Source organism: Nipponia nippon, unplaced genomic scaffold (assembly GCF_047370975.1).
Source record: "Nipponia nippon isolate SJK-2023a ecotype South Korea unplaced genomic scaffold, ASM4737097v1 scaffold_54, whole genome shotgun sequence".
Classification (NCBI taxonomy): Eukaryota; Metazoa; Chordata; class Aves; order Pelecaniformes; family Threskiornithidae; genus Nipponia; species Nipponia nippon.
Genome location: NW_028262374.1, coordinates 413,278 through 426,012, shown reverse-complemented (window position 1 = coordinate 426,012; position 12,735 = coordinate 413,278). Strand labels below are relative to the sequence as shown.

At 61.5% G+C, this 12,735-nt stretch overlaps 1 protein-coding gene across 4 annotated transcripts; it reads right to left on the bottom strand.

Moving 5' to 3' along the window:
* Positions 1–1,838: 1,838 nt before the first annotated feature.
* LOC148051803 (antigen WC1.1-like) lies at positions 1,839–11,660 on the bottom strand. Of its 4 annotated transcripts, none has more exons than XM_087735272.1 (15): positions 11,551–11,660; positions 10,239–10,553; positions 8,479–8,787; positions 7,937–8,251; positions 7,030–7,356; positions 6,629–6,943; positions 5,969–6,283; positions 5,435–5,497; positions 5,032–5,346; positions 4,576–4,611; positions 4,150–4,287; positions 3,314–3,427; positions 2,799–2,882; positions 2,455–2,607; positions 1,839–2,226 (listed from the first exon to the last, which is right to left on the bottom strand). In XM_087735272.1, the coding sequence occupies exons 1-15, from the start codon at positions 11,642–11,644 to the stop codon at positions 1,970–1,972; spliced, it is 3,150 nt and encodes a 1,049-aa protein (XP_087591398.1). In that variant the 5' UTR covers positions 11,645–11,660; the 3' UTR covers positions 1,839–1,969. The 4 variants fall into 4 exon arrangements, with proteins under 4 accessions (XP_087591398.1, XP_087591399.1, XP_087591401.1 ...); XM_087735273.1 differs by having other exon boundaries at positions 3,314–3,409; XM_087735275.1 differs by lacking the exon at positions 5,032–5,346.
* Between the last annotated feature and the right edge of the window lie 1,075 nt (positions 11,661–12,735).

Genomic DNA, 12,735 nt, shown 5'->3' with positions numbered 1-12,735 from the left:
CCTCAAGCACACCAGGCCTGTAGCATACCTCCCTGAGGAAGAGGAGGCAAACCTCTGCCAGATGCCAGAGTAAGGGAGAAACATAATACATGCGGGAGGGCAGAGCAGGTGGGGAGGTGGCATGGGACAGGCACTGGGCTCTCTCGCTGGTGCCCACTTGGGGAACCTTGAGTCTGCAGGTTAGTGTCCATACTGCCCACAGGACCCACCATCCTGTGTTCAAAAGATAACACTCCCCTCTTCTTCTTTACTTCACTTTTATACCTTATTCCTCTGAGATGCAGGGCTGGAGCTTATCCCAGTGAGAGTCTTCCAGGGGATGGAGGCTGTGTTTGCAATGCCCATGTTATATCACCCATCACCGTGGGAGTCTCACCCTGGGAACACTGCTCTCGTGTGGGGGCTGCCAGCAGGAAGGCTCCAGGGTATGGAGCAGAGGGATGTGTGAGCCTGGGCTTCCTCCAGATCCCCCAGAGTCCCCCCAGGGGTGGAGGAGCTCCCAGCAGGGAATGGGTCAATGTGGAAGTGGGAGAGGATGTTGGCGAGAGCTGCCTCCTGTCCTCTTCTCCTCTAGGGCGAGATCCTGCTGTTGGCAGCAGTACTGAGCTGCAGCAACTCCCCACAGGGAGCCAACACACCTTCCAGCCTGCAGCAGAGGAGCCTTTCAGGGAAGAGCTGGAGGGGTGTGGACACCCACCAGTGGGAGCAGGGAGGGCAGTTTGGGCTCCAGGTCCTGACAAGTGCCAAACTCTTCTCCCCGCCTGGCTCCTGTGGGTTTTTCTGCCCATGGGCACTGGGGCTGGCGAAAGCCCCAGCCAAGGGAGAGGGACTCAGGCTCAGCTCCCAGCAGCACCTGTTTTAGGGGAGGGACACAAAATCTCCTCTGCCATGGAAACGTGCCCACATGAGCATCCTCCTGGATGGGCCCTTCTCCAGACCAGGGGCTAGGCCACAGCTTTTGGCTGCAGCACACGTCTCATGGGGATCCCTTCTCCATCCCCAGCCCTCCAACAGAGCTGAGGGAAAGGTGCCCCCATCCCCCCTGTACCTGCACACAAGTACTGCCCCGACACAAACCCAAACTGACACCCCTGGCGAGGCAGCAGGAGGGCAGGGGTGGGGGCTGGAGGGGAGCAGGAGGAGGGGGTCCCAGGGCTGCTGTGGGGCCTTACAGCCCCTGCTCAGGAAGAAGGCAGCTCTGTGGCTGTGACAAGAGTGCTCGGGGGTCTGTGAGGGCCCAAGGCTCCAGGAACAGCCCATGGAGACGGGTCCTGGCAGAGCATGAGGAGAGGGAATTCCAGCCCCGTGTGTCCCAGAAAGTGGCTCTGCACCCTGTACTGGGGCAGTGTGAGCAGAGCTGCCTCCTAACCATTGTGGGAGGTAATCCAGGGGCCATGATCCCCGCAGGGGCTGGCTGGGGTGTTCAGGGCACTGCGGCCACCTTAGGGCTCACTTCTGTCAGGCCACAGCCCAGGGCTTACCCTGACATGGCAGCTCTGTCATGGCCTCTGCACTGTGGGACCAGCATGGCCCAGGCAGGGCCTGGGGGAAAGAGCAGCTGGAAACCCCAGGGTGAGGAAATGGGTGCTCCCGCTGGGGTGCATCACGGCAACTATCAGAGAGCCATTTTGAGTAGAAACTGCCTGTGGCCAGCAGGATGGAAATGGCTCTGTCAGCAGGATTAGTCCCCAGGCACCAGGGGCTCTCGCAGCCCCACAGCCTGACCCCGAGCCTGCTGTCCCTGAGACGCGCCCCTTCCCTACCACTGTGTCTTTGTTCTCTGCTCCCCTGATCAGCCTCAGGGAGATGACCTGACACCTGGGCAAGCAAGCAGCAGCTCCGGGTCAAAGCCCTCAGAGACTTTTAATAAGAACCAATATGGATGCACAGTGTAAAAATGGGAATAAAAATAGAGGAAACTCCCGGCCATTTCTGCTGCCCGTGGTAAAGGGAGACGGTTCTCTGGTGCTCACAGCTCTCCCAGCTGCACAGACCTCTCCTCCCTCCTGCCTGCACCCAGCTGCACAGCAGGGATGGGCTCTCCTGGCCTGGGACTCAGGGACTGTTGTGAACCAAGCTCTGCTGTCACAGCCTTTGTATCCTCATGGGGATGTGCCAGAGACACCTCTTCAGCATCATCATAGCCCATGCTCCCCAGGGACACGGACGAGGTGTCTCCTTCAGCTCCAGGGACCCCAGCACTTCTCCGGGAGAGCAGCCTGCCCCCTGGAAGCAGCAAGGCAGGACATTGCAGTTCACCCCATGGGGTCTGGACATCACCTTCCTCCCCACTCCTTACCACATTCAGCTCCTTCTCCCACCCCCAGTCCCTCCAAGGACAACTCCTGGGTCAGGTTCCCCTTTCCCAGGAGCTTTGGGTGTCAGTACGGTAGTGACTTGCGTGGCACCAGGGATGGTACCCCAGGAACCGGCAGCACTATCTTTCCCTCTCACCTCCAGGTGCATCCCTGGGCCCCGCTCCCTCCGCTGGTGCCCTGGGCATTTCCCAAGCTCCCTGCCTGGGGGAAGCATCATCCTCAGGGTCAGAAACCTCCCTGGCATCATCATAGCCATCCACTGGGTCACCTCCAGGCAGGACAAGAACATCTGAAAGGAGAGGGCAGCTGGTGACAGCGAGGAGATACACCCTCCAGAGCAGAGGATGCACAGGGACAGAGGGCTGAGACACTGGTGTTGGCAGCACCGCAGGAGGCCCCCATGTCCTTCCCATCTCTGATGGTGACACCTCTGTCCATCACATGGCTGCAGGGAGATCAATGCCTTCCCGCCTCTGTTACCTGGTGCTGATCCCAGACCATCCTCCTCCTCGCTGTCCCCAGGGTAGGGCTGCAGCTGGGTCAGGGACTCCTCTGAATAGGACCCTGGTGAGATGCACAGTGGGTGTTATGGAGCGAGCCCCATGGACTTGTCTCATAGTCAGCACTGCTGGGGAAGGGGGACCCACAGAGCTGGGGCTGCATGGGGAGGAGGGCTGGAAATTTACCCTGCTCCCCCAGGACAAACACCATCTCAAAGGTGCTCCCAGAGCTGCCCTAGCGCAGCCCCTTCCCTCACTCCTCGGGTGTCACATGGGGTGCAGGGGCAGGAAGAGAGGGGCTGTCCAGCTGGGATGGGCAAAGCTGGTTGGGAGGAAGCTCCTCTCCCGGGCCCAGGACCTGGATGCTCTCCCCACAGACCACACGGCCCCAGCACTGCAGGGACCATGGGCTGGGAGGCTTCAGGGGATCAGCCCTGTGTTGGGGCCAGGGGAAAGGGTCCCGCAGATGGGCCTGCAGGGAGGACCCACACCCACCTGAGCGACCAAACCTTGCCTGCTTCTCCCACACTGGGCTGTGACCAATCTCCTCATACACAGCCTCGGGGAAGAGCTCCTGAGCCCTCCTGGAGCCTGGGGACAGAGGCAGGGCTGGCACAGGGACAGGCAGAGAGAGAGGCAACGGGATCCCACTGTGCTCCCCCAAACCTGTTCCTTTGGCCAGCCCAGGACTGGTCCGACAGCACAGCCCCACTGCGCTGTCCAGGCACAGCTGCCACATCCCCAGAGAGGGCAACATTGCTGTGGAGATTATCTGGGGCAGCGTCACCCTCGCATCATCCTTTCGGAGACAGCGCTCATACCCCTCTGGCCCCTGGGCCATTCCCTGCCTTGTCTGACCTTGGAGCAGCTCCCACGTTTACTCGCCACCTGGAGCTGCCCCTTATCTGCCCCATGGGTCTATAGCAGAGCCCCTTCCCTGCTGGGGGATGGGTGAGGATGGGCAGGGCTGGGCAGAAGGACAGCTTGGGGGTCTGACAGCATGGAGATGGACTCTACTGTCCCATGCTCCTCCGGTCATCTCCCTTGCCCCAGAGCCCCCTCCAGCCCTACCCAGAGCACTGCCAGCCTTGGCCATCTCCACTCTGCCATTTCTCTCCTCGCCCCATCACTAGCTCCCCCCGCCTCTGGGCTCTCTCCATCCCTTGCTGCTGGTGACCCATGGCCAGGCAGTCAACGGGGTGGTGCATAGGACAGGTGGCAGCACACAGTCTCATCCCCCCAGCTCTGCCTGTACCCCTCAATGACACCCCACAGCACCCCACAGCCCTTCCAGGAGGCATGGTCCCTGGGACTGCTATGGAAGGACCCACCTCTGCGCCCAGCCCTGGCGCTTAGCACTTGTCCAGCCAGGAGGGCCAGGAGCAGGCAGAGAAGGGCCCCCAGGATGATGCAGATGATGACGGGCACTGAGACTCTCCCGCTGCTGGTCAAACGACCCCGGGTAGGATCTACATGGGCAAAAACATAGAAGGGGCAACACCAGGCCTGGGAGAGTTGAGGGCAGCACCAGTCCTGACCCCCATCACTCAAGGCAGCAGAGGGTGGAGGACCCCAGAGGTGAGTAATGGGGAAGCTTCCACCCTGCTGAGGAAATTACAGCCCTCCCCAACTCTCCCACCACCACCCCAGTGTCTCCTCCTGGGAGCTTCACACCCCAGCAAGGAGCCCCTTCCATCCAGCTGTGGGTCACAGCCTGGTGCTGAGGATACCCAGCCTCAGGCAGGAGGACAAGTTACCTGCTCGGGGTGGGGATGCTGCTGTCCTGGCTGGAGCTGCAGAGGAGGAAAAGGAGAGCGGGGCTGAGAGGACGGGTGTGTGGGTACTGGGGAGCCTCCTTCCCAACACGCCCTGTGTGTGTCTGGAGATGTCCCTGACACATCCCACCCAAATTGCCCCTCCAGTAGTGCTAGAAAGGGAGGCCGGGACAGGGCCCACAGCCTGTGCTTTGGGTGGCAGGCAGGATGGCACAGGCAGCCCAGGGGACAGCCCTGGGGCTGCAGGGCCCCACAGGTGGTGGCCTGAGGACACGCAGCTCCACTGAGGCTGCTCCCCACCTGGCACCAGGCTCCTGCACTCTGCAGGAATGGTCTCGCTCTTGGGAGGTCAGGGGCCATGCCAGGACCAAGTGGGTGAACGGCCTTCTCTAGCTCCCTGCCAACACCTGAACAAGAGGTCCCAGTCCTGCCGCTCACCTGAGCAGCGCACAGCAGCGTCTTCCTTATGCCGGCAAGCACCGCCATCCCCGGGCAAGGCCCAGCAGTGCTGCAGGGACAGCTCCGTCCCCCGGCACTCCACCTGCTCCAGCCAGATGGGGCCTTGCCCCATCCCAAATGCGGCCTCATTCAGGGCAGACACCGCAGGGCCACAGCCCAGCTGCCTGCACACCACCTCAGCATCTTGGATGTCCCAGGAGTCATCGCACACCGTCCCCCAAGAGCCACGGTGCCAGACCTCCACTCTGCCTGAGCACCCGTCCTCGCCTCCCACGGCACGAATCTTCTCCCTGTCTGGAGAAGGCAAAGACCTCCCGTGGCACCCAGACAGCAGGCAGAGCCCTGCCAGACAAGAAGGGTACACAGAGGAGCAGCTCAATACCTGTGCAGCTCGTGGAGTTGGGGCATGGGGCCAACGGGGCCAGGGACATTTCTGGGCGTCGCCCTAAAGAAAGAAACCCTGTAGTGAAGGGGCTGGTTCAGGGGATCGTGCAGAACACAGCAAGGCTGAGCTCTACTTGTGCCTCCCTGTACCATCTTGGTCATGGCAGCATCTGAACCCCAGTCATTCAGGGGACATGCGCAGGTCTAGGGGGACCCTGACTGCTCAGCCCCTAAAGGTCCCTGGTTCACAGAGCAGCGGTAGTGTGTCTATGGAGGGGAGACTCTTCTGAACCCTGTCTGGTCTCTTCTGAGACCTCACCTGGACATGGCTCTGCCTCTTCCAGGTGCTAGTGGCAACCTGGATGGCAACTGCTGCTGGACATGTGTGGCTGGGGTCATATTTGTGCCACCGGCAAGAGTAGGGTCTGACACGGGAAGGAGAAGCCCCTCCAAGCTCTTTCTCTGCCTTTGGCTGTGCCCAGCGGGGAGCAGGAGCTGGGGTGACAGTGGTGCCCGAGTGGCTCAGAGTTACCGTTGCAGGTGATGTGGATCTCGTCTCGCAGGTCTTCACATGACTGTGCATCCCAGGGAGTGGAGGGACACTGCCAGAAGGAGCTGGTTTTCTCCCCACACTGCACGTTATCCAGCCACGCAGGGCCAGACAGCCTGCCATAGGGCAGCTGTGTTTCCAGGGATCCTCCATCCCCGCAGCCTAGCTCCTTGCATGCCAGCGACACCGTGTCGAGAGTCATCGAGTTGGAGCAAATGCTCCCCCATGTCCCGTTGTAGAAAACCTGCAGGCGCCCGGAGCAGCCATCGCTGTTCTCCAGCCTCAGGGCCACAAACTCTGGAAGGAAAGGCACCAAGGGGGAACAGGCTGGTCTGGGGCTGTGGGAGAGGGGAGGCCTCTGCACTCGCCAGGCCCTCAGCCAGGCAGGGGCATGGCCAGCACATCCCTCTTGCACCCAGGAGCAGAGAAAAGTCCCTGATGCACTGACACCCCTGCCCTTCCCGATAACACTTGGGAACTGCTGAGCTCCCCAGGGACCCCCAGTGGGACTGAGGGTGCCCGTGCACGGGTGCCTGCAGCATGGGCTCAGGCAGGAGTTCAGAGGCAGCCAGGGACAGCCTTTGCTGTGCCAGGCTCTCCCCGCGTCCTGGCCTCCCCACGAACCAGGGTCCCACCACAGACCTGAGCAGATGATTCCTGCGTCCTCTTTGTGCCCGCAGTCGTGCTGCCCCCAGGGCCTGGCAGGGCAGTCCCAGAGGGCAGCTTCATACCCGGAGCAGTTCATGCCATCCAGCCAGATCTGTCCGGAGCCTTCCCCGAACCGAGCGGAGCCAGTTGCCTCCACTGCCCCTCCACAGCCCAGCTGGTGGCAAACGACAGCAGCATCAGACAGGTCCCAGCCATCGTCGCAGACGGTCCCCCAGCTGCCCTGGTAATAGATCTCCACTCTCCCGGCGCAGCGTCCAGACCCATTCACCAGCCGGACCTGCCGGCTCCCTGCAGTGGGGAGAAACCCCAGTTGCTGTCAGGGGCTGGCTGCCCACCCACCCCATCATCTGGGGGGCCTGTGCAGTGCCGCTCACCCCAGCAAATGACTCCCACGTCCTCCGCAACCCCTGCCGCCAGTGCACTCTCGGGCAGGGAGGTGTTGCATTGGGTCAGGTTGGTCTCATGCCCTGCGCACCGGACCCCTCGCAGCCCTACGGGGCCCGTCCCTCGCTCAGGCTTTGGGGGGTTGTAGGCTTTCTCTGCCTGTCCGCACTGCAGCTGCCGGCACACCACGTTGGCCTCCTGCATGTCCCACTGGTCATCCAGGACTCTGCCCCACGTCCCACGCTGGAAGATCTCCACTCGCCCGTCGCACCGGCTCCCTCCACCCACCAGCCGCAGGGACGCAAAGCTGGCCGAGCCTGAGGAGAGCAGAGATGCCACAGCCATTGGCGGCACAAGGGAGCATGGCACCCTTCAGGGAGGACGGCAAGGGGGAGTTTTCAAAAAAAACAGGGCAAGATTGAGCCTTGTGCTGACAAGAAGCAAGGGCAGAGCCCAGGCCCGCTCTGCAGCTCACACCCAGGTCTGCTGCTGCTGGGGGTACCCAGGCAGCTCCAGCATGGGTGGTGGGAGGAAGCTCTGCAGGGCTCTCTGTGGGGATGGGATGTGGTTGTCTGCAGCTAGAGGGATGGAGCAGAGCCCTGCAGCCCTGTCCTGGGCTCATCCCACAGCAGAAAAACACAGGAGCCCAGGCCTGCCAGTGGCACCAGGGCCTAAGCCGCTGCCCTGGGGGCAGATGGCTGCCTCCATTCAGTCCCCTGCTCTCCCACAGCAGAGCAGTCACTCTGAGCAGGCAAAGCCCTCCAGAAGGCTCCTGGGGAAGCAAGGGTTTCTCCAGGGAGAAATTCAGCCTGGTACTGCCATGGGACCCCTGCTTTGGGTGGCCATGTCGCACACAAAGGGCAAATGGACTTAATGCAGCACTTTCCCAGCACTCACCTGAGCAAATGACAGCGGCGTTGCTCCCATGGGGGCACGGTGAGGCCCCCAGGGTGATCACTGGGCACTGTCCCAGGTGGGCTTCAGTCCCGTCACAGTGGAATGAGTCTCTCCAGACAGGGCCAGTCTCTCTCCCAAAATGTTCTCCTCCAGGAATGGACTCGGCAAACCCGCAGTTCAGTTGACGACAGAGAACGTGGGCATCCGAGAGATCCCAGCGGGAGGCACAGAGGGTCCCCCAGGTCCCCAGCACCTGGGCCTCCACCCTCCCTGCACACGCCGTGCTGCCGTTCACCAGCCTGAACCCTGTGTACTCTGGGGACAGAGAAGGAGGACTGAGGGTGGATTGGTGCTCCTGTACCCTCAGTAGCTGGTGCAGAGGCCAGGGGGACAGCATGCCTTTCTTCTCCTTCTGCACTATTTTCATGCTGCAGACAACCCATCACCCCTCCTGTCCTCACACCCAGCCCATCATGGTCCTTGCTCTGTTCCCCAACCCCCGGCACAGCTCAGGTGTTCAACACCCCACCCTGAGTCCTTACGTGTGCAGGTGACAATAGTGCTGTTCGCATAGGTGCAAGGCTGGTCCCTTGCAGACCCCCTGGGGCAGGAGGTGAGGAGGGATTCATTCCCCACACACTGCAGCTCTCCATCCCACATGGGACTCATCCCTTCTCCAAAGTGAGCTGCCCCGGCCACAGGCAGGGGCACACCGCACTGCAACTCCCTGCAGACCACGTCAGCAGCTTTGGGACCAAAGCTGGAATCACAGACAGTTTTCCACTGGTCCCCGTCATGGATCTCCACACGTCCTGAGCAGTGGCTCTTCCCTTCCACCAGCCGGACAAATCCTGGAAAAAAACAAAATAACTGGGAGTTCCCAGAGCCCTCTGGCAGATACATGACCACATCCTGCATCACCTCCAAGCAAGCCGTGACCAAATGGCCGTTGCACATGCCAGGGGAAGCTGTTGGGGGAGTGTTGGTGACACAAACACATCCAGGCCCCCCTGCACCCCTTCTCTACACCATCGCAGCACTAGAGGATACGTGTCTGTTGCAGCATCAGGCACCGCTCAGACAACCTGCTGCTGCACAAGGCACCCTGTGCTGCCTGGCATGGTCCCCCCAGCACTGCAGTGGTGCACGCAGTTTGGGTCCAGGAGAACTGGCCTAGATGATAATGACTGTTGCAGCCTGCTCAGCGCCTGCAGAGTTTGGGATCAGGCAGGACCATCACCTTGATGCAGCCAGAAATGCACCCCTCTCCCAGGGGAGTTCTGGGGCATTGGGAGGTTCCTGTTAGGGGCAGATGTCACGGAGCACAGCAATGGTGTGGCTGTTACCATGGCTGGTGCCTGTCCAGACCCCTCCGATGCCTGCTCAGATAGGGTGTCCTCAGCCAGGCACACAGTGCTCTGCCCAGAGGTGCACAGGTCCCAAGCCAACAGCCAGGCAGAGGGACAGGAGACCCGCATGCCGCCCTGGGCTCATGCTGGCTCAGAGGGTAACAGCAGGCACAGGTGAGAGTCAGTAAATGATGCCAAAGCCTCTGTTTCTTGGGGCAGTGTGGGGAACCATGGGCAGGCAGGAGAGGCTGGGCAGCAGGTCAGCGCTGCCTGCATGGGGCCGTGCCCCTGTGGGGCTGTCACAGCCCCAGTGACCTCCCAGTACGAGCCTGTGCATGCCATGATGCAGAAGGGAGCAGCCAGAGTCAAGCAGCTGCCAAGCTCCTGAGCCTCACAGTGCTGGACCACACAGCCGAGCCCCGGGGACAGGCAGCGAAGGGCTGTGCGCCACCCTGCTCCTCTCCCAGGGCCCAGCACTCATGCTCTCCAAAAAACCCTCTTGATTCAGTTGAGGTACTCATGCCTGTCAAGGGGAATGACCTGGGGGACCAGCCATCTCATGCCGTTCCTCCAAGGTGTGGAGTGCCAAGCAAGTCCCCCCTGGTTTCTCCAGCTCAGGCACCCTCAGCATTGTTGGCTGGGAACTGGCAGAATGGGTGGAGACCAGTGGAGATCAGTGGACACCCTGGGGCAGGGATGGAGGATTCATCTGCAGCCCAAGACACTGACTGAAGAGGGGCTGAGACACTGTGGCAGGGTCAGTTCACCCTGCGGTAGGCTCCCTCTGGGCTTTTCCCAGGGACTGGGAACACCAGCAACGACAGTCCCAGCTTGGCAGTGTGACCAGCCACATTGGGCAGTGCTCCACTGCCTACCTGTTTCTCCCTGAGGGCACACCCAAGGTCCCTTCCCCCGTCACATTCCCAAAGGTGAGCAACAGGCTGTTCTGTTACCTGAACACATCACTCCAGCGTCCAGCTCATGAACACATTTATTTTCACCCCATCCTCCATGTGGGCAGTCAGACAGGGCAGATTCGGTGCCATTACAGCCAACAGCATCCATCCAAATGGGGCCAGATCCTGGCCCAAAGTGTCCATACTGAGGAGCTCCAACAGCAGACCCACAGCCCAGCTGCTTACAAACCACTGCTGCATCATTCATGCTCCAGTAGCGACCACACACTGTCCCCCACTTGCCCTGTTGTTTCACCTCCACTCTCCCAGCACAGTGCCTGCCGCCATCTGCCAGCCTCACCTCCACAGCACCTTCAAACACAAACATGGGACCAATCAGGCACAGCACCAAGCCCCAGCACTGCAGGTCTGGGGGAAGTCCCTGCTCAGGCCATGTCAGAGGTGCCAGGGTGGGAGCCCTCTCCCCTCCAGGCTGTCCCCAGTGCAGTGTGGGAGTCCATTCTATCCCCATGGGCTGTGCAAGGCTGGTTGTGTGCAGTTCTGGCCCTGCTGGGTCATTTGCCATCCCACCGCACAAGGCACCTTTTCCCACCCCAACGGCCACCTGCCCCCCCCCCCCCCCCCCATACACACACCTGCACACTGTGCCCACCCCTGCACAGGGCACCCTCTTTCCCTGAGCCCAGCACCCCCTGGACAGCCCCGTGTACCCAGGCCTGCAGCTTCCCATGCAAATCGCCTGCCCCGGCACGATCCATACCCACCCCCACCCCCAGGGCTTTCTGTGCTCCCACCAAGACGATTCCGATGATCCCCCCACCCACATCCCCTCCTCACCCCTGGTGTCAGCCCAGCCTCTGCACTGGGCCAGGCCTCCCAGGAAGGATGTCTCTCTACGCAGATGCCCCCGTCCCCTTCTCTCTGCGGGGCACAAACTGCCCTCATGGGGTCAGGGCTCCCCTGGAACAAGGGGGCAGTCAGCAGCAGACAAACCCTCCGGGGTACCCCAGAGGCTGGCAGTGCCCTGGGGATCTCTGCGTGCTGCCGTCACCAGCTAGGCCACCACTGCCTCCAGAGGCACAGTGCTGGGCATCAGGGGGTCCCAAAAGGGTACCCCAGGACAGGCTGTCTATGAGTACAGCCAGGCACAGGCTGCCTTCAACACCGGAGCCCTGGAAAAGGAGGTACTCTCCCACCCAGACAGGCAGGCACAGGGTCCATGGACTTGAGCACCTTCTGACCCTCATCTCAGTAGCACCTGCAAAGCAACCCCATTCCCAGACAGATCCCGATGACCATGCAGGTACCTGCTGGCCCTGGGCTGTGGGACAATGGAACTGGCACTTACCTCTGCACAGCTGTACCCAGAGGAGCAGCCACAACATCTGAGGGGACAGGAGTCCCTCTGTGCCCATCCGGAGCCTCCTGCCCTGCCAGCACATCCCTGCTGCGCCACACTCCCTGCCACAGCTCCTGGGGACTCATGGGGACAGTGATGACAGGAGGGCAATATATCTCTGCAGATCCCAGCCCAGCTACAGGACGAGCCAATCAAAGCAGCAGGACCTTTTTAGACATTATCGGGAGCTATCTCCCCTCTGACACAGCCCAACCCTCCAATGAACTTCTCCAGTGCCATTCATGACCATATATGAGAGACGGCTCTGCTGCAGGTGTCACGTCACTGTGGTGGGGGGCTGTCACAGGACAGGGACGGTTGTGGGGGGGAAAAATGGGTTTTTCACTCCTTGAACCCTGCTGTGTTGACCAGGAGCACTGAGCATCTCCTACGCCAGGCACATCCAAGAGCCCAAGGTGAGAGTGTCCAGCCACCCCTGTGCCATGGGAACCACAGGGCTGGGACTGCACCAGAGGCTGTGTCAGGAAGGGAAGGAAGGAGCCCCTAACCCTGCTACAGACCCTGCTGTGCTGGGAGCAGCAGCTGGGAAAGGGCCTTAGCCCAGGCCAGAGCCCCATCCCAGGGGTGCTGGCTCACCCATCCTTCCCTGGAGAGCCCCATGGAAGGTCCCTCGTGTCCCTGCCCTGGCAGCAGACCCACAGCCCAGAGGCTCAGACATGTCCTTGACTCTCAGCCTGTCACCAAGGGGCCGTTATTCCCCACAGGCGGATCAGGAGCTCCAGCCTGCAGGTGCACAAACCACAGCCCCCGTGGCCTCGCAGCGCTCCCCGCGCTCCCCCCCGCAGCGCCCAGGCAGGAAGTTTCCTGTGGTTTCCTCCTGGCACTGTGCCCAGGCACATCCCGGCGGTGCCCCAGAGCCACCCCCACCCCAACTGCTCCAGCCAGGGCTGCAGGGGCTGCTCCTTCGGCCTGGCAGACACAGGGCTGGGCAGCTCCCGTCCCCCGTGATGCCCTTGGGACAGCACACGGCCGCTCTGCACCGAGCCCCACAGCCATGGGGTGCCATTGGTGATGTGACCACTGCCACCCTCCTACTGCCACCTCTGTGTGCTTATGGGTTATATTGACGGTGACCTCACACCCTCCTACTGCCAACACTGCGTGCGCATGAAT

Bases quoted from the DNA above. Each gene is read 5' to 3' on its own strand.
- LOC148051803 (XM_087735272.1), bottom strand. From the start codon at position 11,644: ATGTGCTGGCAGGGCAGGAGGCTCCGGATGGGCACAGAGGGACTCCTG. The intron at 4,612-5,031 runs GTGAGCGGCAGG...CCTCCTCTGCAG, and splicing joins CGCTGCTGTGCGCTGCTCAG to CTCCAGCCAGGACAGCAGCA. The intron at 3,428-4,149 runs GTGGGTCCTTCC...TCCCTGTGCCAG, and splicing joins CGCCAGGGCTGGGCGCAGAG to CCCTGCCTCTGTCCCCAGGC.